The following is a 25,677-nucleotide window of genomic DNA, read 5'->3' on the forward strand; positions in this document are numbered from 1 at the left end:
CAACTCTCACACAGCAGCGTGTCAAGTTCATAAAGGCTGTTGTCGTCCTCTAAAGTTATCAGTGCGGTGCAACGATGCATTCAGGGGAAAATGGAATAGAAGTCGTTCAAAAAAACGGTCTCTCAGTGAAAATATTCCACTGAGCCTGCCAATCATGAAACTTTTTATTTTCCTCTAATTATCTCTTTGTTTAAATATGTATAGAAGAAGTTTGACACAAATTTTTTCAAGGTGATTCACACAAACATAGTTTAGAGATAATCATGAGCTTCCATCACTTTACGGACTCTTCATCTCTCCAGTCAGGGTCGTTGTACTTTATTCTTATGATTCGCATCAAACAGCAGCTTCTGGATAACAACACAACAGTCAGCATTATGCAGTTTGTAAGTCACGCCAGGATGTTGCTGTTTAGCGAGTGTATAGCGGGGCGTATCGTGCCGCTGCTGCTCTTAGATGGTGGGGGTGGTGATCCATGAGTTGTATTATCGGGACGTCGTCTGGGGAATGAGCACCATGCATTATGTGCAGCGTATCGATCTTCTGCTGCCACTCAGCAACGATCCATCCCTCCTGCAAACATCTTAGAGTCCAATTCTGCCTTGATATGGCTGGAGGCACATCTCCATAAATTACAACAAAAGAAAAGGCTTGGTGGCATTTAAAGAACTTAACTGTGGTGTTCCTGAGCGGAAACTGAGTGTTCCACCTCGGATTAACTTTGTATTATCCTGGATATCTTGCTCCCAAATCTTAGAAACAATGGTGGGTCCTGCTCCAAAGAAGAGGCTTTAAAGTGTTTTGAGCAAGCTACTTTTTTCCGACTAAAACTTTTGTTTCCTCATAGCTCTTTTTTCTCAAGGCAGTTTAAGTTTCAGTTGAGTTTCCTTCACATGTCGCCATCCAATAATTCAGGATGTTTTTTTTTTTACAGTACTGTTTCTCCACTGGTGACTAAATAGTTCATATTTGCATAGCACTGATTTACAAGTTGTCTACTAGTGGGGTCTGAAGGGAGTGAAAATTGTGATAACCCCTTGAATTATCTCTGGGTCAAGGTGACCCAGAGGCCTAAACGCTAATGTGTTTGTGGTATCCATTGTGTTGTCTCTGGGTCAAGGTGACCCAGAGGGCCCAAACGCATAGGCAGTGGTGGAGGTCGTTCACCTTGACCCAGAGACAACACAAGTGATACCACAAACACATTTATTTTCGGGCCTCCGCGTCATCTTGACCCATAGCACAAGGGTTAAGTTAAAAATGTTTTCGGTAAAATCCTCTAACTGCAACGGCGACAGAGCCTTCTCTCTTAGGGCACAACAACCTTTTCTGGAGCGATCTAAAATGCAATTGAATTAAATGTGTATTTTCCTGGCAGCACGTTGAACAATATTGTTTTGAAAAGATTTGTTATTTTCTACCAAACAAGTTCACTCATAACTCAATTTATAACAAATGTGAATCAGTTCTCTCTCTTTCTTTTAACACGTGATCTTTAGTTGCATCACCAAATTTGTTTTTAATACCAGAGATCCAGTGGTTCATTTAATATTCACTGGGAATACTACAATCTGGTATCATAGCAACAGGGAGTGCTGTGCATCCATTGGCTTTAGGGAGCCAATGCTGAGTTTTTGCCGTGGACAAACGAGAGGGTTGGAGAGGGTTGTACGAGAGAGAGATCTGTCAAAACCAACAGAGCACAAAACCACATTTGTTCTAGAAAAATAGGATGCGTATTAAAGGACGATTATATCGATACAATACTGTCTCGTCTCATTTGTTAGGGATTGAAGTCTTTCTGTTTTCTTTGTATCTGTACTTGATGGTCCCACACTGTGATGATATTTGGCCAACAATAATGCTCATAATACACATTATTTTTCCACATATTTCAACAGCAGATATATTGTTATGTGTGAGTTAAATATAACACACAGTTAAGTAAAGGTAAAGGTAAAGGTAAAGGTAAAAGGTAAAACTTTATTGATCCCTCAGGAGGTCTCCTTCGGGAAATTGTTTTTTTTACCAATAGCCAGCAATTTTTCATAAACAATACAAAGTAATAAATAAAAATAAAATAAGAAGAAGAACATAAAGACAAAGAACAAGATGACACAATCTAAGTCTAAAGATAAAATCAAAGAACATAGGTCAAAGTGTTGAGCATCACAAAAATATTTAATGTAAAATTGAAACACAGCTTACTAACTTGTTATTCTGTGAATTAGGTGAATTAAACCCAAATAATTTCGGTTCGGAAACGTAACCCTTGTGCGACCTGTGGGTCAAGGTGACCTCGTAGCTGAAAACAAATGTGTTTGGGGTATACCTTGTGTTGTCTCTGGGTCAAACACATATGTTTTTGGCCACCGGGTCACTTTGACCCAGGAGGCTGCACATGAATCAAAAGCTATTATAGATAAAACAAGTTGCACAAATTTATCTTTCTTACTTCAGCAAACTTGCTTTTTAAATCTTATGCAAAAACTTTTTGTTAACAGTTTATACCATAGCATAGCCAACACCTTGAGATCATTGAACATTTATGATTCAACAGACATGCTTCAAGGCTTATCGACTGGTTTTTAAAACTTTTCCATATCAGTAGCCATAATAGCAAAGTAAGCATCAAATTACCAAAATATATTTATGTATAGATATTTCCTTCGCAGTAAATGTCTTTTTATGATGCAACGAACTGTTAGAAATGATTCGTAGTAGGTCATTTTCCCCTTAAAGGAAACATTGATGACTGGTGATCAGGGTTTAATGTGACGCCAAGTCACAGAAGCCATAGAAGCATGGTAGTCATCAAGTTTATAGTTTAATGCTTCCGAGGTAAAAAAATTATAAAAAAACAAACATCATCAAACTAAGTAAACACTTCAAACAACAACAACCCCAACAGAGTTTATTAAAACTATTGGCGCTCTAATAATGTCACAAATATGTGTGTTCTTCAAGGACAAAACAAGGTAAACAAACATTGTAGTGTTGAATGTTAAACGCTGTTTTGTAAATGCCTGGAACCCTGACAACCTTTGCCGCATTTTTATGATCAAGTTCGACAAACAACCTGCATATAGTTGAACTTGTCTTTGCAGTGGGTTGGCCCTGTATGTCAAACACGCGTTCATCCGTTTGTATAAAGACCGGAAAGTTTCCCCGCTGAGCCCCGAAACTATACAAATTTTATTTTGCATTTTACCACCTGCAGTATCACGTGTCCGGTCCGACCATTAATTTAATGCAAAGCAGTTTGGAGGACCTGCACGTACAGCATCCATCTGTCTCTCTGTATTCTGTCTGTTAATCTATATATCTGTCGGTCTGTTTCTCTGCCCATCTGTCTCTCTCTATACCATAACTCCCGCCTCTTCATATAAGTACATACAGTAAATATCTTTTTATCTCTGTGTGTTTGTCACTGTTGGAGGGGCTTGGAGTGGCAGGAATTATCTTCAAAACACCATTAGTGAGATCAATGAACTTGCAGGTTTCAATGGGAGGTCCCAGCGGGACCCTGACTATAAAACATAGTCAAGGGGGAAAGCATTTAAACACACTCGCGAGCACTTTACGTGAAAGTGTCGTCGAAACCCCAAAGGTTTGACTAAGTGTTTTGTTTTTCACCTGTTTTTTCTTTGGTCCATTCGGTTGTGATGGTGATTGAGTATCTGCCGTGTCAGCGTTTTAGAAAGTGAGGAGTCTTTTAAAGAGTTGCTTATTAAGTTATTTCTATACTCATTTTAACCACGGATGTATGAACTGGAGGCACAAAAACGTATGGTTGCGTTCTTCCATCTTGCCAATAATCGCTCATTAAAACTTTGAACGTCACCCTTTGTGGCCCGGAAGCCTGAGTCTCCTCCATGATTACAACATTTCCGGGAATGTCCTCTGGATGACTAATGGTGGGGAAATGTAGATAGAACGCCTGCCTGAGGCAGAAGGGGCATTTGTTTTGATCTCCCCGGGTCTTTTCAAAGAAGCTCCGTTGGCATCGTTTTTCCTCTGGCAAAGCAGCTCACGCTCGTCCCTGTAAAGACGCACAGCAGGGTGTGTGTGTGTGTGTGTGTGTGTGGGCGGTGCTGAACTCTGGGCCTTATTAAAAACCACTGTGCCACACATAACAAGAACTTTCTTCGGTAATTGGTTGAACTTGCGCCGTTTAATGCAAAAATGTGGTAAAATAATGAAATAATGTGGTAGCAATGTGTTCGCTACTTGCTTGAGGTCTTTTTCTGCTGAGTTTTATGTACTTTAGATTTGTTCTTTAACATTCAGGAGTTTCACTTAAGAAAAAGAATCTTGTAGCCGCCACAGAAAATATTTTGTTGAAGCCAAAACAAGCGCTTGAACCAAAATCATTTGTTCTTAAATAACTTATTTTTACTTATTTTAATCTTATCCTTTGAGTTATACTTTGTATGCATCTAACATGTACAGTTTATCAACTGCAATTAAAATATATATTATTAGTAATCAAACATTCATTAACAATTTTTCAACCGTAATCAAACAATTTTTAACTGTAATCCAACAATTTTCAATTGTAATCCAACAATTTTCAACTTTAATCAAACAATTTTTAACTGTAATCCAACAATTTTCAATTGTAATCCAACAATTTCAAACTTTAATCAAACAATTTTCAAGTATAATTTAACTATTTTCAATTCTAATCAAACATTATTTAACTGTAATCGAACACTGTTCAACTATAATTAAACTATTTTCAACTATAATTAAACCATTTTTAAATATAATTAAACCATTTACAACTGTTATCAAACCATTTATTAACAGTTCTATTCTGCACCTTATTCATACTTTTTCTTTGTGAGTTATAAAGTCAAAATGAATGCACTGCTCATTTTTGGATGCTTGTGTTTATCAGGGAAAGGAAGATTCTTTCGTTTTCGCTTCCCGGCCTTGCCTCTCCTGGGCATCAGCAAGCAGTCCCTGCCCCAGGAGGATCCCGATGCTGTCATGGTGGACTCCCCGCGCCATAGCGATGGCTCTGTGGCTACTCACGACTATCAACTCCCCACCACCCGGGAGAGCTGCAGCCCCTCGTACGCCAACGACACCCGCGCTCTCATCGGGCCGAGCCACTGTTCCACCCCAGTGTCCGGGCCTTTGGATCACTCGTCCCCCAAAGGAACCTGGGACAGAATGTACCCGGATCACAATGCCGTCCAGAACCAGACCCAGAGTCGGGAAGACACGCTCGTTACAGCTCCGTCAATCCCAGGCCTCACCCCGACTCCCTCCAGGGAGAGTGTGTGCAGCATTCGCCGGGCCTCGTCCATACACGACATGGCAGGATTAGGGTCCAACTCCAAGATGCCCTTTCGTGATCGACATGCAAGTGAAGGTAAGCTTGTGTGTTATGAAAACATCACTGTGTTATTACCCCAGACTTTTTTATCGCATGAAAAATAGAACAAAATATCCGAGAACTCACAGGAAAAGCGGAAAGTTTATTCATTTACAGACATGAAAGGGATAGTTCACCAAAAATGTCACTCATTTTCCTCCAGGCAGAAATGTACGTCCATATGACGGTCACTACTGGGGCTAACTTATCTTCGTCCTCCAAAAAAAGACAAACTTAAAAACATCTAAATACCTCCATACTGTCTCTCTTGTATTTACTTCCTGAAAAAAGTTAAGAAAAAACTTTGTGTTTACCAGAAGATCCCAAAATATCAGCGTTAATCCTGCACACTTGCTCAAATGTAACCCTGAGAGACTGGAAGCTACGGTACAATCTAGCTTAAAAGATAGACTTGTTTAATTTTTTAGATGCAATTTCTCACATCGGGGCTTCAATAGAAGTGGGACATAACAGTATGCAGCTATTTGAATGTTTTTCCCAAAAGAGTGTGGTTGCACAGCTGCAATCTGAGGCCCCTCCACCCACTCTCTCAAGCCCCTACTTTGCAGACAGCTACCCGCTCTCTCAGGCCCCTCCACCCGTTTAGAAGTGTGTCATTTTGGACGAATTAAGTCAGTTTGTTTGCGTCTGTCGTACAAACTTTTTTGATGATACTCCAAAAAAGACGCAGATTACTTGGAAATACTCCCACATCAACAACTACAATTCCCTCATCAATGAATACAGCTATGATCACACTACTATTAAAACCAGATAAAGACCCCTCCAACCCAGCTAACTACAGACCCCTTTCACTGATCAACACAGACATTAAAATATTTAGCAAAGTGCTAGCCTCTAGAATAGAACGGGTCATGCCAACTCTAATACATCCGGAAATACTCCCACTTCATGGTCGACATGAGGGTGATTAGAAAAATAATTTTGGGTGAACTATCCCTTTAATGACCTTTGACTCTGATGCAATGGGATTTTTAGAGTTTGTGCTGATTGGGCATAGGACAAAGAAAGTAACCCATTGGTTTTGTTTTTTTTCCCTAACTTTTCGAGGGCTGGCCATGTCTTGTCAATAGAAGTTGTAAATGTATTTGTTTAAAAGAATAAAATACCAATTTGCTTTTTAAAAGAAAACTGCAACCGCTTTTTCATGTAAGTTCAGGGTAAATATTTTTGAGTTGTAGACTTTTTCAGGAGCGTGTTCACAAAGTACCTGACAAAAAAAAAAAAATGTCTTCAATTCCCAGACAGTGTCATTAGGATCCAGGGAGAGACTCTGTTGCTCACTTCCAAACACTGAATAAATTGCCATATTAATTACGAAACCCTCCATTGGTCCCAAATGAAATTTGACATGCAAGTGGTGCAAGCGATACGACACTGAGTCACCACGCGGTTATTCAATGTCCAATTCCGTCATTAGCCTTTTGGCCCTCATTTGGATGATGGTAGAAGTGCCCCGCTGCACCGGGGCCAATCACTTCAGCATCTCCATCCAGGATGTTCTCGTTCAATTGCTCCCACCAGGCGGATGCAGCAATATGTCCGCTTCACACTAATGAATTGTTGGTTCAGGGACGGCCGTGCAGGATTGCCACCGTTTTTTTGTCATGTTTAGAAGCTCTTCTCTCACTGTCCGTTGTCTTTCTCTCCCCCTATTGTTGTACGGCTGTCAACGCAGACAATGGCCGCAACATCAAAGGTAACAGCCATCTGTTGCGATCCTGAGTTACTGCGCCTTTTGGATGCTACACTGCAGCATGCCTGTTGCATGAACATGTGACCACAGCTTTCGTTTAGGTGGTCGACCGACGCGACACAAACACACGTCAACACGCGTGACGTTATCTCAGAGACGGCATTTTAACCAGTTTCCCAAAGGAAGTCTTGGTAAAGGTGACTCTTGCATGAGCCTGCATGGAGCAAAATCATTGAAGGAAATACAATTTAAAAGGCTTTTTTTTCAGGACATGATACTTTCTTCTGTCTGTAACATTTGCTTCTGTCCAAGTTTTTTAATCAATGGGAATATTGATACATTTATTTACTGCATGTGTTTCACCACACGATAATGACTTCACGATATATTGTGTTCTAAATACCTAATAGATTTAGCTATATTTAATTTTAAACTTTATTAATTTAATAGGTAAAGGTTCATAAAGTTCTAAAAATCTATATTCCTTTCGCTTCAGCCTTTGGCTCTATATTATGGTATATAAATATAAATATAAAGTGTAGCCTCCATAAAGCAGCTCTGAATTTAAACAAAGAACAAATCTGTCTCTTCCTTTCCATTCAAGTACTAAATCATCTTCTCTGTATACGATCATGTTTAAATGCTTTTGTTGTGAAACTGCTTTTATAGATGTAATCTGACTTTGTTCGCATTGAGGTGGATGAATAGAAACCTGAAACTTATTTGAATTTGTTTTACATGTCTTATCTTGTCATCCCTCTCTAACTTTGAAAGAGCAACAACAAAAGAGTTGAGCGCATTAAACCCTAATCGTTTATTTAATTTTTAATTACAGTTGGCTCATTAAAAGTATACTAGTTATTTATTAATACATGGAAAACCTTTTAACTATTATGCGTATAAGTCCCCTGCAAACCAATTATAGTAAAGCTACGACACAAAAGTAAACTATACTTAGGTTGAAAGCAATGTTTCTCTTTATAATCCCTAATACATACCTCAGAGTTTTTGAGTTGTTTATTTAGTTTGTATGTTTTAAAATAAATGTACCTGTAAATGAAATGGAAATGATTCCTTAACTACTAAGACTTAACTATCTAAATTTTTAATATTTGCAACTTTTGATAGTCAGGGACAACACCGGTCCATTCTGATATTTGCTGAATAAATAAAACAAACACAATATTGTTTGAGGACATGTCTGCATTGATTTAGATTTATTTTCAAATAGTAGAAAAATAGAAATGTGACAATCTCTTACAAATATGTTGTGTACTGTGGAGCCTCCATGCAATCCAGCCTTCCCATAAATCCATGCTTCCCTTTACAATTTCTTCTCTCTCCTGGTTTGCCAGTGTCTCGCTCCTGGATGGCAGGGGGTATGGCTTCAGCTTTTCCTTTAAGTTCTTTTTTGATGACCGCCATGACGTTTCCTGAATGTGGCACATACTGCAGCTGCGCATGCAATCTTTCATCCTCAGCTGTCTGTTTCCTTGTCCTTGACTCTCAATCACTGCATCGTACCTTTGTGAAACTGGGTAAAACTGCACAACCCTCAGTGTCTGGCCACACAGTTGGATCAGCATTTCTCTTTTTATTTTCCACATTTTCGACCAGTGTGTGTGTGTTGTGTGTGTGCGTGTTATCCACTGTAAACCTTTATTCAGTTTCCATAGGGATGATTGCTGCAGAGAAGTTGACGTGATAACCTCATTAAGCAACAGTTGTGGTTCAATATGATGACTTTTCCAACAGTGCGTGAAGTTGTGTATCTTTAATAGTGCATTGAATCATTCTTTCCTTTCACCTACAGTGTTCTTCATTATCTTTTAATGAGAAACTTTGAAAGGTCTGTTCATCGTAGACGAGGCTATCGGAGGATGTCGAGTTTACATTTCAGTATCAGCCCGTGTGATGTGTCGTTTCTCCGTGTGTCGTGTCGTGCTTGAACTCACTCGAGAAGTCAGACCAAAAAAAATCATATTCAACTGCCATGCCACGACATACACTGATCACCGGTCTGAGGAGAAGGAGCTCATCAGTTGATTTCATGTAACGCCCTTTTGTGTGTGTGTGTGTGTGTGCGTTCTGTCTGTTCTCCAGGGCCGCTCAGTCAGATCAAGTCCAGCCTTCTGGGCTCCACCTCGGACTCCAACCTCAACAAGTACAGCACCATCAACAAGATCCCCCTCATCACCCTCAACTTCTCCGAGACCAACAACGAGAAAAAATGTCCTTCTTCCCCATCGTCTGAGAAAACCATCATCGCCCCCAAAGTTAAAGACCGCAGTCATAATGTAACGGACAAGGTCACGCAGGTGAGGTGCAAAATAGTAACACACTTTTGTATTAGTAATACATTGTAATAACACTGTCTACACCGGGGGGGGGGGGGCACATTAGAAATGGGACTGTTGTGAGGGGCCAACTAACCAGAGAAATTAACCAAAAAATGAACAGAAAGAAATTCAAGTACAAAAAAGAGAAAAAAAACATTGTACGTTATTTCACTGTATGTTGTGTTTCATTGTTTAAATATTTTTTGAAATTTGGACTAAAAACTACGACAAAGGACTAAATATATATTCGTATATATATATATATTAAGCACCCATTAAAAATATATATATATTTTGTGCGTTAAGAAATACTAATTAGATTTTTTTTTTTTAAAGACCAAAACTTTATGAAGTTGTATTTAGATATTAATGACGATAATTATAAAAAGAAAGTACAAATACATTTTCATTTCACTCTGATCTAGCAAGGTCCGCCTAAACACAGGCTTGACTTGCCCACTGCTGGTCTATTCAACTGTTACCACGTTGACTGAAGAAAGTTCCAGTCGATAGAGAAAAAACAGGTCATAAGTTGCAAAAAAAAAGTGAAATATGTGTAGTTTTGTCATGAAATTATAAAAATAATTTTCTCTAAATGTATTTAAAGAAAAATCTCAAAGGACAATCAATATTCTTCTCAAAACATGTGAAAGTAATATAGAATTACTTAATTTCCCATTTCTTTATTCTATTTTCTTTAAAAATACTCACATGAAGAATGAATATAAACCACTTAAATGAAGTACTAGAACACATTCAATGTAACAATAGATCTAGTAATGATTGATAAACAAACAGGTACATAATAAAAAGTATTATTTCTGAAACTGTTCGACTTCATCGGTTCATAGTATTTTTTTACCCACGTCATAACTAAGAGGATTTACATGTTTTAATGATCTCAAATTAATGCACTTTAAAACAAAATATGTCTTATGTATTAAAATTAAAAATTTACTTATCTTAACCTGTCAAAGCGTCACAACTTTATGAGCATTTTGTCAAAAATGTTAACACTATTATCATTTGATTGAATTTATGATTAATGGGTGTTCCGAGTGGTGAGACACACAAACACAGGTCGATGGCCGCGAGTGTCCGTTCATCCAACCTCTCCTCCAATGATAATTAATTGAAACCCAAGGGGGTTTGATACGTAAAACAGTTGAGGTGTCTATAACTTGCGGCGTCTAATCAGGGATAATCTTACGGCTGCCAGACAGTGTTGCGAGCGCGAGCTCTACAGTTACACCGCGGGTTAGAGGTGATTCTCACCTTCTCCTGTCACCCCCGAGAGTCACCGCAGAGCACATTGAACCATTCTCAGTTAACAGGATCGAATCCGTGGGCGACTCCTGGACACTCGTTTTTTAAGAAGAAGTACAATAGAAAAGGGGTGCCCAGGCCTCAGAATAACAAGCAATAACAAGCCAGTGAACTCCTGGAGAAGAATCACGTGTAAAAGATTTGACAATTTTTTTTTTTTTTTGCTGTTATAGTTCAGTAAATGATCAGCAACACATGATCAAGTCTGTGGCTCTGAGTTTCCAAGTTTTTCAGTGCATCAGCTCCAGACGGTCTGCTGCGAGAAAAACAAAGCCGAACAGCAGATCTCTTAAATCCAACTGTGAACTCCTCTGAGTTAATAGCAAGCACAATAAAACAGCCTGGAAAATCACACACTCCTTCTGTCTGCACCGTCGCGCCTCAGAAAGATTTGTGTTTTGTTTTTTTCTGAAAATGTACGAAGGAAAACCGACAACGGGCGCCGTTCGTCGTTAGCTTGAAATCACACGGTTTCAACTGATTGACTGGCGTAACTGAAGACGTCCTGTCGTAAACAACACGTAGGTTCATGACGGACCGAAGAAAAAAAAAAACAAGCGGAGAAAGCTCGCCACTCATTTGCATGCTGTTTGAAGTGCGTCCAAACACCGGCTTTCCATTATCCCTCAAGAGTGTGTTTGTTCGTGCCAAGTGTACATAGCTACGCGAGGTAGGTTTAATAATTAAGACGAGATGTTTTATTCACACCTCCACTTTAATTTTGTGACAATCGTCACGAAAGTGGAGTGTGACGGACGTGCATAACGGGAGGAAACGTTTTAAAAAGGATGGACGTGCGTCACAGGAGATTTTGACCCTCGTTGAAGCACTTGTTGGAGTGCTACGCTGATAAATAATGGAGCGCATTCTCTCTTTCTGCTCTTTGGTCGCTGATCGATTTCAAAAGGTTTTCCCATATCGGAGGGTAAAAGCCTCTCACCCTCTTAGGTTTCTTGTGACAAGCTTCTCAACCTTCTGGTTATTTTCAAGGCGATCAGAAACCCATCCATTGGCCCGTCTCCTTAAATGCATCAGTGAAACACCTGGAAACTGATATTCTTGGTGGTAATTGAGGATCTGTCCTTGATAGTCCTCGAGCTGAAGCTCTTACTTTCCATTGAACCCCCCAGTTACGATTATCAGCAGTGAAGGAGGCCGAAGGGTCTATTGAAACGTCGGACACTTGACTGAATAAATACATCCCGCGCAGGGACCTATAATCACCAGCCAGTCTTCGGCTGAAATGGTCCGTGACGTGGCTGTAAAGTTCAGAGCTATTAGGCTCTTATGGAAGCTGGAATAACAAAAGTAATGGAAGCATCATTAAGACTGCGCTGAGAAATATATCGTCCCTGAAGGTGTGATTTTCGTCTCAGTACTGGCTCGTTGATAGTCACAACATACATTCAGTGTCTCGTGTCATCTCCTCATTTAATTTGTGACAGGATATACAATTATTAATAATAATAATATAATTAAAATAACAATCTTAAATGTGTAATTACATTACAAATGTTATGATATGATATGAAATACCTTTATTTTCCCCACGTTGGGGAAATTTTGGTTGTCAGAGCAAAAAACATATATATACTGTATATATATCTAAAATAGGAGTATTTTTCCCGTATATTTATTGTCAAGAGTGCCACACATGCAAAGAGGGATTGATATTGTCAAGGCAAAAGAAGTTCAAGGAGGGAGACACGAAAACACGTCCAATTTTGATTAAATTTAATCCATATTTTGAAATTCAAAAAATAGGAGAAATCCAGATTTTCCTCCTTTCCTTAATTCCAAGACGGCTGCTTGTAAATTCAAATAGGTCCAATTTCAGTTAAATTTAAACCATATTTATGTGTACAAATATGGATTATTTAATAAATATCAAATTCTAAGTAAGGCAGAATTTCATACTTTCTTTTTTCTAATTGTAAGGGGGCAGAAAGAGGGTCAGAAGACCCACATGAAAATCAAAATACGTATAATTTTGGTGAAATTAAAATCTTTTATATCACATACAAGGTAAGGGAGATCCATGACCTTCTAGGTTTCTTTGTTAAGTCATTGAAACCATGGCAGAAGACCAAAATTCAAATAGGTCTAATTTGAATGAAACTAAAATGAAATCGATATTAAATAGAGATTTTATTTGCTATAAAGTAGAAACTGTGTTGTGTTTCAACTGCGGTTAATAGAGCTCAGACTCTGTTCAAGTAGAATATCACATGGGTCTGTTGGAATATTAATAGCTGTGTTTAATTGATACATTTTGGTCCTGCAGCAAAGTCACCGTCATTATTCATACACGTGAACTTTTCCAGACCTTTGTCAAACCATGAATATCCTAATTAAAGGTCACTCGGAAGCTGCAGGTAGAGATGTTCTTTCTGACTTACATTAACAAATTCTTTAACTTGAGGGACATAAATAAACCATCTGTTGTTGTTCATCTGTTAGATTGAAGGTAAACACCTGCTATACATTAATAAAATAGTTCATTTAATGTTGGGTACATGTTACATGCCAGTGAAAACCTATGTGTAGATACTCAGCAGATCCCATATGCAGGAAGCAAAACAGCATCACGGAGTATCGACTGCCTTCTTCTGGCTTCTGTGATAGAAACGAGAGACGTCACTTAGCAGATGCTCATCTCTGCTGCGAGCTAGCAGCTGCGGGCTACATTAGCTTCCACTGGAATAGAACACCCAGATCTGTCAGCAGTGAAGGTGCACTTTAGGAGATGCAGATGCAGAGATTTGACAAGGACCACGACGAGGTTTCCCTCTTCAGACCTGAGACTTCGCACGACAGCATGGGAAAATCATGATGAAGTAAAAACTGATTCGATATAATACAGTATGAGTCATCCTTACAAGTTTAGAAAAAAAATCTCATTTCAAGATGGATAATAGGTGTGCGTTGCCTGCTTGTTAACAGTAGATAAAAAACCCAGTAGGTTGAGAAAGACCAAATAGTATCATAACTTCACGTTTTGACACAATTTCTACACGATGACAGAGAGTAGTTTGTAGAAAATGTGACTGTTTCCATATTTGCTGCTGTAGAAGTGTTTTTTGACATTCCTGCAATTGCATTTCACTGAAATGGGTGTATTTTTATATCACTACACAGATGGTGCATTTAGTGTCTCTTAAAACTATAATTCTGGATAGTTAATGACCTCATGAACAATAAGGATTAATGTTGTTGTTTTTTGTTTATTTCAATCTTATCCTTTTCACCAGTTTACAGTGTATCTATATAGCCGTATACCTCGTATCATATACAGTTTTATATACATCTTACATGTACAATCCTAGAATTTTCAACAATATTTACTATAATCAAACAATTTTCAACTATAATCAAACAATTTTCAGCTGCAATCAAACAATTCTCAAGAATATTCCAACAATTTTCAATTTTTTTCAGACAATTTTAAACTGTAATCAAACCATTTTCAGCAAAAATCAAACAATTTTTAACTGTAATCAAACAATTTTCAACTGTAATCAAACAATGTTCAACTGTAATCAAACACTTTTCAACTAAAATCAAACAATTTTTAACTGTAATCAAACAATTTTAAACTGTAATCAAACAATTTTCAACTAAAATCAAACAATTTTCAACTGTAATCAAACATTTTTCAACTGTAATCAAACAATTTTCACCAATAATCAAACAATTTTCAACTGTAATCAAACAATTTTCAACTGTAATCAAACAATTTTCACCAATAATCAAACATTTTTCAACTGTAATCAAACAATTTTCAACAATAATCAAACAATTTTCAACTGTAATCAAACAATTTTCAACAATAATCAAACAATTTTCAACTGTAATCAAACAATTTTCAACTGTAATCAAACAATTTTCACCAATAATCAAACATTTTTCAACTGTAATCAAACAATTTTCAACAATAATCAAACAATTTTCAACAATAATCAAACAATTTTCAACTGTAATCAACCCATTTTCAACAAAAATCAAACAATTTTCAACTTTTTTCAAAGAATTTTCAACAATAATCAAAGATTTTTTAACTGTAATCAAACAATCGATTTCATAAATTTCATGAAAACATAAATGTAGTTTTCATTGTAAGATAGATGATGTAGTTGATGTGCTGGTGTGTGTTGTTCTGCAGGTTCTCTCTCTGGGCGCCGACGTTCTCCCGGAGTACAAACTCCAAACCCCACGGATCGACAAATGCACCATCCTTCACTACAGCCCCTTCAAAGCCGTGTGGGACTGGCTGATCCTGCTGCTGGTCATCTACACCGCCATCTTCACGCCTTACTCCGCCGCCTTCCTCCTCAACGACATCGAAGAGCAGCGGAGGCGAGAGTGCGGCTACTCCTGCTCGCCGCTCAACGTGGTGGACCTCATCGTGGACATCATGTTCATCGTGGACATCCTCATCAACTTCCGCACCACCTACGTCAACATCAACGAGGAGGTGGTCAGTCACCCGGCTAAGATCGCCATCCACTACTTCAAAGGATGGTTCCTCATCGACATGGTGGCCGCCATCCCGTTCGACCTGCTCATCTTCGGCTCGGGCTCTGATGAGGTGAGGCCACGTCGCCGGCTGAGTGCTCCGGATTTAATCCAGAGAGAACCCTTGTTCTTTTCCACAGATCCTTGAGGATAAGTGTAGTCGTTGATTTGATAACCGCGGGAAGCATCATCATCGTGAACTCTGTCTCTGGTTTTGTTGTCAACGTTTTGCTACAACATTAGCAGGATTTACACACGGCTAACGGGATGAGACAGCTTGTCCAAACTACAGATCTGTTCGGTTCCACCTCTTCCTGGTTCTGGACCCACAGCTCTCAGAGTCAGTGTTGTGAAGCCGTTTCAGTGAAAAACTAACCGAATTAGACAGTTGGCTGTCACATCTTCTTCCCTCGGCTCCTCTTTCGTCAGAGCAAAAACTGCGACGCCGCAGGCCGTGTAACTCAGTTAAAAGATCTCTTTCCCTAAACCACGTCAAACTCAAGGCACGGGGGCCAAATACGGCTCAACAAGGGATTCCATATGGTCCACTGAAAGGTTGGCTGAAAAAAATAAATGAATGTTAATGTTGATATTGACAATCGGGGTGTCAAAGCCGACACGGATGACAAATCATAACTGCCTGGAGAAAAACCTTACACTTACAATATATACATGTCTGTGGAGTGACGCTGCTCTTGACCAATTAGGCGTCTGTGTTTTGGTCATGTGGTGTGAGATGGGAGTTAATGCTGTCAATAAGGTTTTGAGACTTAATTGTCGGCGACAACTCACAAGCTTTTATGGACGATAGATACATCCATAGATAAGTACTACCATTTCAGTCATACATAAGTGTATATTTTACTTAAACAGATTATGAAATGTTCATAAATTACACAATAAATACAGTTTAACTCAATTGTATTACTTCACTAGTAATACTAAGTAGACTCACGGTCAGGTTTCATAGCTAACCAAAGTCTTTCTCATTTTTTTTAAAGAGATTTAGAAGTGACGTGTACCACTTAAAATCAGTTCACGGTCAGTAAGTAAAACCAGAATAAATACATGAGATTTATAAAGCGCACTTCCGATGTTTGAGAAAACAGAAGGATTTTACGTGTGCCTAATACACAAATGTGCAAAAATTAAGTTCTCTGATGTAGCTGTGGTGGCTGTAATTTCATACCTATTTGAAGTGGGTCTACAAGAATTTGTTTCTGTTTGATAACTACAAGAAGGGATTTGCTGTAATGGGTTTTAATATAGTCAGAACCCTGTACTGGTTGTTCAGTGTAGCTGCGACTGAAAGAGCATAAATAGCCATCGTGTAATTGGTTACACAACGGTTTTAAGCTTTGATTACACATAGAAAAAAATAGTATTGACATTTGACACCCATAATCATAACCTATAAAGATATCAGTGTTTAGGCTTCACTGAGGACAAGATTTTCAAGAAGAGAGAAATGTACTTCCTACTTTCTGTAAATGGGAAATATACAAGTTTTTTGGCCATCGACCTTGACTGCTAAAAGATTTTGCCCCGTATGTGATTGAGTTTGACTCTCCTGATCTTCACACTCGGCCGGCAAGAAACAGTTCATTTCGCACTCGAATTCAAGGAGCTCTTTATATCTGCTGATGCATTATTTACCACGAGGTGTGCCGGGTGTCCGTGGCTGCAGGCTGGCACTGAATGTCAGGCGGAGATAAAACAGCTGACACTTGAGTGATGCCACGGCACCTCGAATGTCTTTCTCGTGAAAAACAACCAACGGTGACGAAGCGTGCCCCCCCGCAGTCGCTGTCTGAACTTTGCAATGGTTCAGATGAAAAGTTTCAAGAGTATTTTTAGCATCGATACACCATCCACACTCTTGGAACTTCAAGGTGTGTAAATTTAGCTTTTTATGCAGATGATTATTTTTAGATTGTTGCCTGGATACTGACAATACAGGAAGATCATTTTGCTAATTTGTTTTGATGAAGGTATAGCATGCCAGGTGTTGTTTTACTGTATTTATTCTCATTTCCCATGATTATGAAGTGATGCTTCACGAAGGCGTGTTGCTCGTCAACCATATATACCACTAGTTGTTGAGAAACCGTGGTCATGTAAAGAAACAATTATCATGACTCATCCTTCAAGAGAGTAATTACAAGCTTCAGTTCCCATGGTGACAAGAAAGTATCATGAAGATTAACATCACAAGTCACAGCAGAAGAAATGATCACAGCATTAATGAGCGTCGGTTTGACCTCAGGGTCGCGTCTCTATTCCAACCAAAGAAGCCTCCCTCTGCACTTTAGCCTCACTTTAGTCGCCGTCATTAGGGTTTAAGCGCCTGTTGGACCGAATGGGATTAAAAGATGAAGAAATTGATTTCTACAAATCCACTGGGATTGTTCATTTATTCATTTTCTTTTTCTATTCATTTTATTTTGAGTCTGAATATTGAAAGGGATCTTTGTTTGGATCATCCAGACCAACCGGACTACCACATGTCTTAGTTTCTTAAGAGTCTTGGCTGTGTATAAATATGTCAGGAACAACTAAAAGAGACAAATTCCAACACTTTGATAGTAATCCGCACTTCTGGGTGACACATTTTGTAATGAGTTTGTGTGTAATGCATTACAAAAACACTTAGAGGAGCTTTAAGTGAAGTTTTACTGTTGCAATCTGGATTGTTATTATCAAACATAAGGTAAGGTAAGGTAGAACTTTATTGATCCATCAGAAGGTCTCCTTCGGGAAATTGTTTTTTTCCATTAGACACAGCAATACAGCAATTATTCATAAAAATAAAAAACAAGAACAAAGAGAAATAAAGAGAAAGAACAAGATGATACAATCTAAGTCTAAAGTCCTCACCACTTTTGAAGACATTTCCAATTGATCAACAAACTATACAGGTTCAATTCTTGATTCAAAGCATTGTTTAACATCTTAATAAAGAAGTAAAAAGAGGAATGTACATCACAACTGTTATAAGGTAAGGAAAGGTAGAACTTTATTGATCCCTCAGGAGGTCTCCTTCGGGAAATTGTTTTTTTTCCAATAGCCACAGCAAATACAGCAATTTTTCATAAAAAATAATCAAATAAGAACAAGAACAAAGAGAAATAAAGAGAAAGAACAAGATGATACAATCTAAGTCTAAAGATAAAGATAAAGAACATAGATCACAGAAAAATAACAAAGACAAAGGATACAAAGACTAACATAGAACAGAACATCCAGAAACTTTTACTCCACTCCTGCCCCCAAACTCAGAATTGTACAATCTAATAGCATGAGGAATGAATGAGTCCTTGAGTCTATTAGCGTTGCATCTGGAAAGGAACATTTTTGCTCCATCTGCTTCTCTTCACTGATGACAGTGTTCAGAGGATGACTGTCATCATACATGATTGACAGTAGTTTGACATGATGATTGTTGGATTTATAATGTGTATAATATGTTAACTTTATTTATATTTTATTATTAATTAATTTTTCACAGTTTCTGTAATGGTTTAATTTGAACAGTGTAATATTTTATCGATCCTCTCTGCCTGGGAGCCTGTGATTGGCTCCTGACCACCAAACTACAGCAGTGGGTCAAAGTTTTCATGAAGTACTGATTGATTTTTTTCATCATCATTAACTGACACAACAAACCTTTATTGTATAATATAAAAACGAGACATGTAAAATTGGGAGAAGGGAAATGAATGTCATTAGCGCTACATATACACTAAGGGGAGAGACACGTCATTGTCAATCTTACATATTTACTCATTTTCTACCGCTTATTTTCATTGTGGGCGTTGTTAGTGGGGCTGGAACCTATCCCAGCTTCTTTAGGTGAGAGCCGGGGGACACCCCCTGTCCAAATCAACCACCAGCAGATGGTTGTTTGGCAACATGAGTACGTTAATCATATGGAATTAGATACAAATGTTTGGTGGTAGAACAAACACAGAGACATTAAGTAATATTGATATTACTCATATTTAATATTGAGTTTCATCCCCTTCTCTTAATTAAAGCACTATAAACACACTATACAAATGTTGAAGGGAGAATGAACTAAAACTTCCTTGTCAAAGTGATCAACGTCTCTACAAATATTCCACGGAATGTTGTCCTTGACAACAAACGGCTGCATTTTGAAAAGGCGGCTAAAATTACTCTAATTAAAGATGAGTCACCTTCAATATCTGAGGCACAAACAGCTTGGAAAGAGATCCTCAGTAGATCCCTTTTTCCTTCACGCCTTCCTTCTGTACCGTCACGGTATTATTAAACAGACGGAGCTGTAGGTGTTTTTTTTATATATCGGCTATGAATATGTAATTAAAGGTGAGCAGCTGTGTTGAATAAAGGCTCCCAGTGGGATCAGCAACTGAAAAATCAATTTGGCAAGTTGGTCTCAGTTCTGTGTAGCTGCACGGACAGCAGTGCTCATGTGCTCAACCGCCTTACAAATGTCTGTATTAGAGATTTTGGAAACAGCTACTTGCAGATGGCGCCCCCTGCTATGGGGTCTACTCCCACAGCCTGTTCTTCTTCCCCCTTCCGACAGTCGGAAGCCCATTTCTGAGAGTTTCTCGAATCGATTTTTTTTTTTTTTTAACACGGCTGGTTGCTATCCCAAATTGTTAATTTCCTCTTCATTCTCTCACTTGCTGTGAGTCCAGATTTCCATCAGCGTGTTGCCGTGCCGGCCAGATTATGCATTATCATCTGTGGCTGTTCAAACAGAATCAGCGGTGGAGAACCTGAGGCGGTGCTTGCTCACAGGGGTGTTCACTGGGTAAAATGGAACTCATCTGTTTCCGTGTATGATTCATTGACGGTTCACTCAGTTGTCGGTGAGATGGGAAACCGGCCGGATGCTCACGGCTGAATGATGGTGGTGATTTAGTGGGAGAATTGGGAGGATGAGGATGCTTTTATGGAGCCGTCGGAAACGGGTAAAGAACTCTTCCTCGCCATGACTGAGCAGTCTTGTCCTTTATGAATAGTTTAGCTTTTAGAAAACAACAAAAGAACAAATATTTGTATCTTTTTTAGCGTTCCCTCAACTCCCTAAAATGTTATCCCAGAAACTCCAAATATGAATTTTTCTTTTTATAGAACGCACCAATAATTAGTACTAATAATAAATGCATTTGTTTACTTGCAATTCTCTTCAGCTTATCAATTTTTTATCTGTTTTCTGAGAAAAAAAACCCAGTTTCTATGGATAAACAGAAAGTAAAACTATTATTCAAGGGAAATTGAAATAGAAAGAAACCATAAAACATATTTTTATTTCTCTTGAAAATCGCCAAGTTAACCCATGTAATCTCAGGGTCAAGGTGACCCGGAGGCCCAGAAAACAAATGTATTTGTGGTACACCTTGTGTTGTCTCTGGGTCAAGGCTAACGGCCTCCCTGGCTTCCATAAATACAAATGCAGTGGTTGAGGTTGTTAATCTCTACCCAGCGACAACACAAGGGATACCACAAACACATTTGGTTTCGGGCATTTGGGTCATCTTGACCCTGAAATAACACAAGGGCTAAAAGACGGACCACAAATAACATTTTTTATAATCAAAGCTGCTGCTAACATGTTTATTAAAGTCACAATCTGTTAGAGATTGTAATAAAAATACTTGAATACATTAATAGTGGATGTAGATAAATGGAATATTTGGCAGCAATGTAAGAAAAACATATATTTTAAATGGTGCTTTGAATCTGTGTGTGTGTTTGGTTTTATTAATTCTGGTAATGCCCTGTAGGGAAGGATTAGGAAAAGAAGGATTAAGAATATTTTTTATCATAAATTGAAAGTGTATTCTTAAAAGATTACAAGGTTAAACTTATTAATGGATTTGCCCTCTTATCTCACCTCCTCCACACCGCACCTTGTTTGTGTAGCGACGCTGTGTTGCTGCTGCATAACTTTAACATTTTATTTTGCTCCAGATTCAGCTTCTAAAGAGGAGATGTTTGGATTGTATGTTTTTTTTTTAAAACTAGAAGGATCTTTTGGGAATGTCCCATTTGTTTAGTTGCTCTTCTATGTTTAGTCTGGGGTTCTACCTTGAATCTCTGGCTGATAATGAGGCGACAAAAACAGCAGCACACTCGCACACACTGTTAAGAATGGAAGCTCAAAGATCTCTATGATGTCGATTAAGTCTTATGTTTGAGTGTGAAGGCATCCATGTTGACCACATGACGACCATATTTAGCACCAAATAAAACTGTTTTTTTTTCTGCTTTCTATTTAGACAACTACCTTGATTGGTCTGCTAAAAACAGCCCGCCTTCTTCGCCTGGTCCGCGTCGCACGTAAGCTGGACCGCTACTCAGAGTACGGCGCCGCGGTGCTGATGCTGCTCATGTGCATCTTTGCCCTCATCGCCCATTGGCTGGCCTGCATCTGGTACGCCATCGGCAACGTGGAGAAGCCTTACCTGGAGCACAAGATCGGCTGGCTGGACAACCTGGGCGTGTCGATAGGTAGCTATCATCCGCCGGCAAGTTATTTTTTATCTACTTTAAAAACTCATAACTTCTTCTTTTTGTTTCAGGGAAAAAGTACAACTACAGCGACCCGAGCTCTGGGCCGTCCATCAAAGACAAGTATGTCACGGCGCTGTACTTTACCTTCAGCAGTCTGACCAGCGTCGGCTTTGGCAACGTTTCCCCGAATACCAACTCTGAGAAGATCTTCTCCATCTGCGTCATGCTCATAGGATGTGAGTAACAAACACTGATCCTCGGGTTATCTGTGGAGCTCGAATCATTTTTTTAATCGTGTTTTGAATGGGTTCTTGTCAATGAAGGTATATTAGGTCATAGTGTCTTAGAGATAAATGCAGTTTATATGTAGGCATCATTCTATGAAAACGGTGCAATTCGTTGTCCAGTTTATTACGAGTACACAAAAATGTTGAAATAATAAATATACCAAAATTCAAACACAAAATTAACACCTAAAACCTCAACTGAAAATGTCAATTTTTTGTCAATTTAATTTCAGATGAGCAAAGCCAAACAATATTAATTTAATAATAAGAAGTATATTCTTTTGTAAAAAAAATGCCCTTAAACATATATTACATTATTTTTTACATATTGGCCAATGAGCTTAAACTTGACACATAAACACTATAATATAACACATGTAATATGACCTTTGTACAATTTCAAAATTAGAATCAAAATTTTTCAAATTTTAAATTTTAAATGTTGAAATAAATTGATGTCCTACAATGTTGAAAAGATGAATAACCCTTGTGTTATTACCCTGTTATCCCTTACGGTGCCTCACAGTGAGACGAAAACAAAGGGATACCTCAAACACATTTGTTTTCAGATAACGCAAGGTTTCATTTGCTCTATGAACAATAAAACCTTAGTAAAATAAAAAAGGTTTATGGCAAAGGTGGGGGAAATATTTAGTAAAATAATAGTAAATAATGGTGATTGAGAGAGGTAGTGACGAGTATTGCACGTTAGCATTAGCCGCATGTATTTGAGTGACATGGTAAAAAAGCTGACTCATGTCAGTCAAAAGTTCTTGCTCCCCCTCGAACACCACTCACCGGACCCCCTGCCGTCTCTTTCAGCGCTGATGTACGCCAGCATCTTTGGGAACGTCTCTGCCATTATCCAAAGGTTGTATTCAGGTACTGCCAGATACCATCTGCAGATGCTGAGAGTCAAAGAGTTCATCCGCTTCCACCAAATCCCAAATCCGCTGCGGCAACGGCTGGAGGAATACTTCCAACACGCCTGGTCCTACACCAACGGCATCGACATGAACATGGTACGGACTCATGTTTTGTCTACGACCATCGGCCGTTTGTTCCGAAAACAAACTTCCCTTTGTGTTGTTTTAACAAAATGCTCTTAAGGATTTCTAAGAAGAGCAATTTCTCATCCGCTGGCTCGTCTTATCAGAGCCTCTGCCTCAGTTACTGCTCAGTAACTCCGGCTGTTTCCGTCCCAACTGTTCATGGTACTTATATAAGTTTGTCTTTTCCATGTCTGCCTCATGCCAAATGGAATGATCACACCACTCTGGTAAGAGAAGGAGGTACATGTGCTAACAGAGCGACTGTTGAGTGTTTCAAACCCTGCTAGCTGTGTTGAATTAAACCCGTCAAACATTCCTCCATATCACACTGTGGGAGTGGGTTTGCACGTGACGAGTGGTCATCTACGTAACATAATCACCGGTGTAGATTCATAGTCGGTACTCATGCATGCTAGTAGCGGCGGCGGGGGCCTCACTGCCAGACGTGCCCCCCCCCCATCCCGGGTCCCCTTTTTGTGCATGAAATCTGTGTATCCCAACACAAAGCCATGATATTCATCTGGTACCAGAGACAGAGTGAATCACGCCTGTGAGAGTGGGCACAGCCTCGCCGGCCACTGCCAGGCTTCCCTCTCACCGTGGGAGGTTTGGCTGCATGATCGGCGACGGCACCTGCGCTTGCCAAATGTTGTTCAGTCTTTCCGTTTCAAATGTACTCATTAGTGTCTTCTGAGCAACAGAGAGAGCCCGCCCGGAGCCAGCTGATATTTCCTTTGCTCGTCTTTGTGTCCCAACGTTGTTTTTGTGTTAAAATGACTGAAGCCCCCCCCCCCCCATTTTGTCACGCCTTATGTTGTTGTCACTTTGGTGTTAAAGTCTGAAAAGATTTTGGTTCTTTCAGTTGTTGTCCACAGAGCGTTAGTTGTTTTTGTCAGTGCTGACTATCTTTGTCTGCAATGGTAAGTCCATTATACATTTATTAATGTGCACTTGGGATAAGAGATTTTTGGTAACACTCTAGAATGGGGAACACAGGTGATGGGTTGACTAGGCATCATGATACAGCATCAGCTGCCTGATGCTGTATCATGATGCCTCATCGACCCACTAGGGAACCAGTAACCATTAATAAGCTAATTATTCACGTGTTTTAACAGCAGATTTGTCACTTGTAATCCATAATAAAGTACTAACTCTCACCTTGTTCATTGTGACAAAAAAATTCTACCCTTAACAGCATGTTTTTTTTACTGATTATTAACAGGAAATAAAGAAGTAATTAGAGAATAACTTCTGACAACTAACATCTCTATGTTTACTAGTGGAAATGGTCTGATGAAGCTTCATGAAGCAGTGTCATTATTTTCAGAGTCCACTAGATGGCGGTCTCTGCATTATTTTCCTTTGTTTTGAACAATTTTTCTAATGAAACGTCACATAATTATAAATTGATGGCACCACCTACTGACCTCCGAACCACATGACACTGCTTCATGAAGCTTTATCAGACCATCACTCATGTTTACCTCTTTTTAGGTGTAAGTACCACAAGAGAAGTAATTTAGTATTTATAATACTGTCTATTTCAAAGTAAAAAAAACACAACTATACAAATATACAAGAGATTTACTCAAAATAATTTTGAATTGTGAAAATATTCAAAAGTGGAAGCATATTCATACCTCAGTATTTGACAGTTATAACGTCAAAAATGATTTAGACAAATATTAACAGAATCCTAATTACTTAAGATGGTCTAATGAAGCTTCATGAAACAGTGTCATGTTGTGCAGAGGTCAGTAGGTGGCGCCATTAGTTTAGAAATGATGTGATGTTTCATTAGAACAGTTCTTCAAAACAAAGAAAAATAGTGCGGAGACCGCCATCTAGTGGACTCTGAAAATAATGACACTGGTTCATGAAGCTTCATCAGACCATCTACTAATTACAATACGTATTGAAAATTGCAAAGACTTATTTAGGATGCTATAAATACTTATGGAACTAATAAGAAGTAAATATAGAAAATCTAGTGTTCAAAGTTAATCTTTAATTCTTTATTTTCTGTTAATAGTCAATAATTAACATGTTGTTCAGCTTAAACTCCTTATTATCATGTTATTAAAGGTAGAATATAGTCTCAATGAAGGAGGTGTAAGTAAGTACATAACGTCTATGTAAACTAATCTAAGTACTTTATAATGGCTAATTTGCTGTTATTACGCGTATACATAAGTATCTTATTAATAGTTAATGTGTTCCTCGTTCTTAAGTGTTTTTTATTATAATCAGTTTGACTTTAAATTTGACGTTAAATTTGTTGTAATATTTCAACCTGCATCTGTAACCAGTTGTGATAAGTTAAAAACAACAGAACAGTTTAATATGGATGTTACTCGGTCTATGGTTGATATCGCTAGTGTTTCCAGTGTTAATCTATGGATCGCTGAAAATATTCCCTTTAATTGTGTGTCTTTGCAGCTTTTTAAAGCTTCAATGTTTTGTTACTTTTCGTCCAGAGCGTATTTTTTTAAGATGTGCTTCTAACGTATTAGGTTTTGAGAAGAAGGAAAGAACACAAATG

The 25,677-nt window shown here is 38.6% G+C and overlaps 1 protein-coding gene across 4 annotated transcripts in view; it reads left to right on the forward strand.

Annotated features, from left to right (window-relative positions):
- LOC148079860 (voltage-gated inwardly rectifying potassium channel KCNH7-like) overlaps window positions 1–25,677 on the forward strand; it is a 64,065-nt gene that overhangs the window by 22,027 nt on the left and 16,361 nt on the right. For 3 of the 4 annotated variants that reach the window (XM_087791545.1, XM_087791546.1, XM_087791547.1), the window contains exons 4-11: window positions 4,904–5,383; window positions 7,086–7,106; window positions 8,459–8,482; window positions 9,207–9,421; window positions 14,931–15,356; window positions 21,559–21,790; window positions 21,862–22,029; window positions 22,903–23,102. In XM_087791545.1, coding sequence (XP_087647671.1) covers window positions 4,904–5,383; window positions 7,086–7,106; window positions 8,459–8,482; window positions 9,207–9,421; window positions 14,931–15,356; window positions 21,559–21,790; window positions 21,862–22,029; window positions 22,903–23,102 — 1,766 coding nt within the window. The remainder of the gene's footprint in view (window positions 1–4,903; window positions 5,384–7,085; window positions 7,107–8,458; window positions 8,483–9,206; window positions 9,422–14,930; window positions 15,357–21,558; window positions 21,791–21,861; window positions 22,030–22,902; window positions 23,103–25,677) is intronic. The other variant, XM_087791548.1, reaches the window with a different exon arrangement.

Source organism: Callionymus lyra, chromosome 5 (genome assembly GCF_982586985.1).
Source record: "Callionymus lyra chromosome 5, fCalLyr1.hap1.1, whole genome shotgun sequence".
In the NCBI taxonomy this organism is placed as follows: domain Eukaryota; kingdom Metazoa; phylum Chordata; class Actinopteri; order Syngnathiformes; family Callionymidae; genus Callionymus; species Callionymus lyra.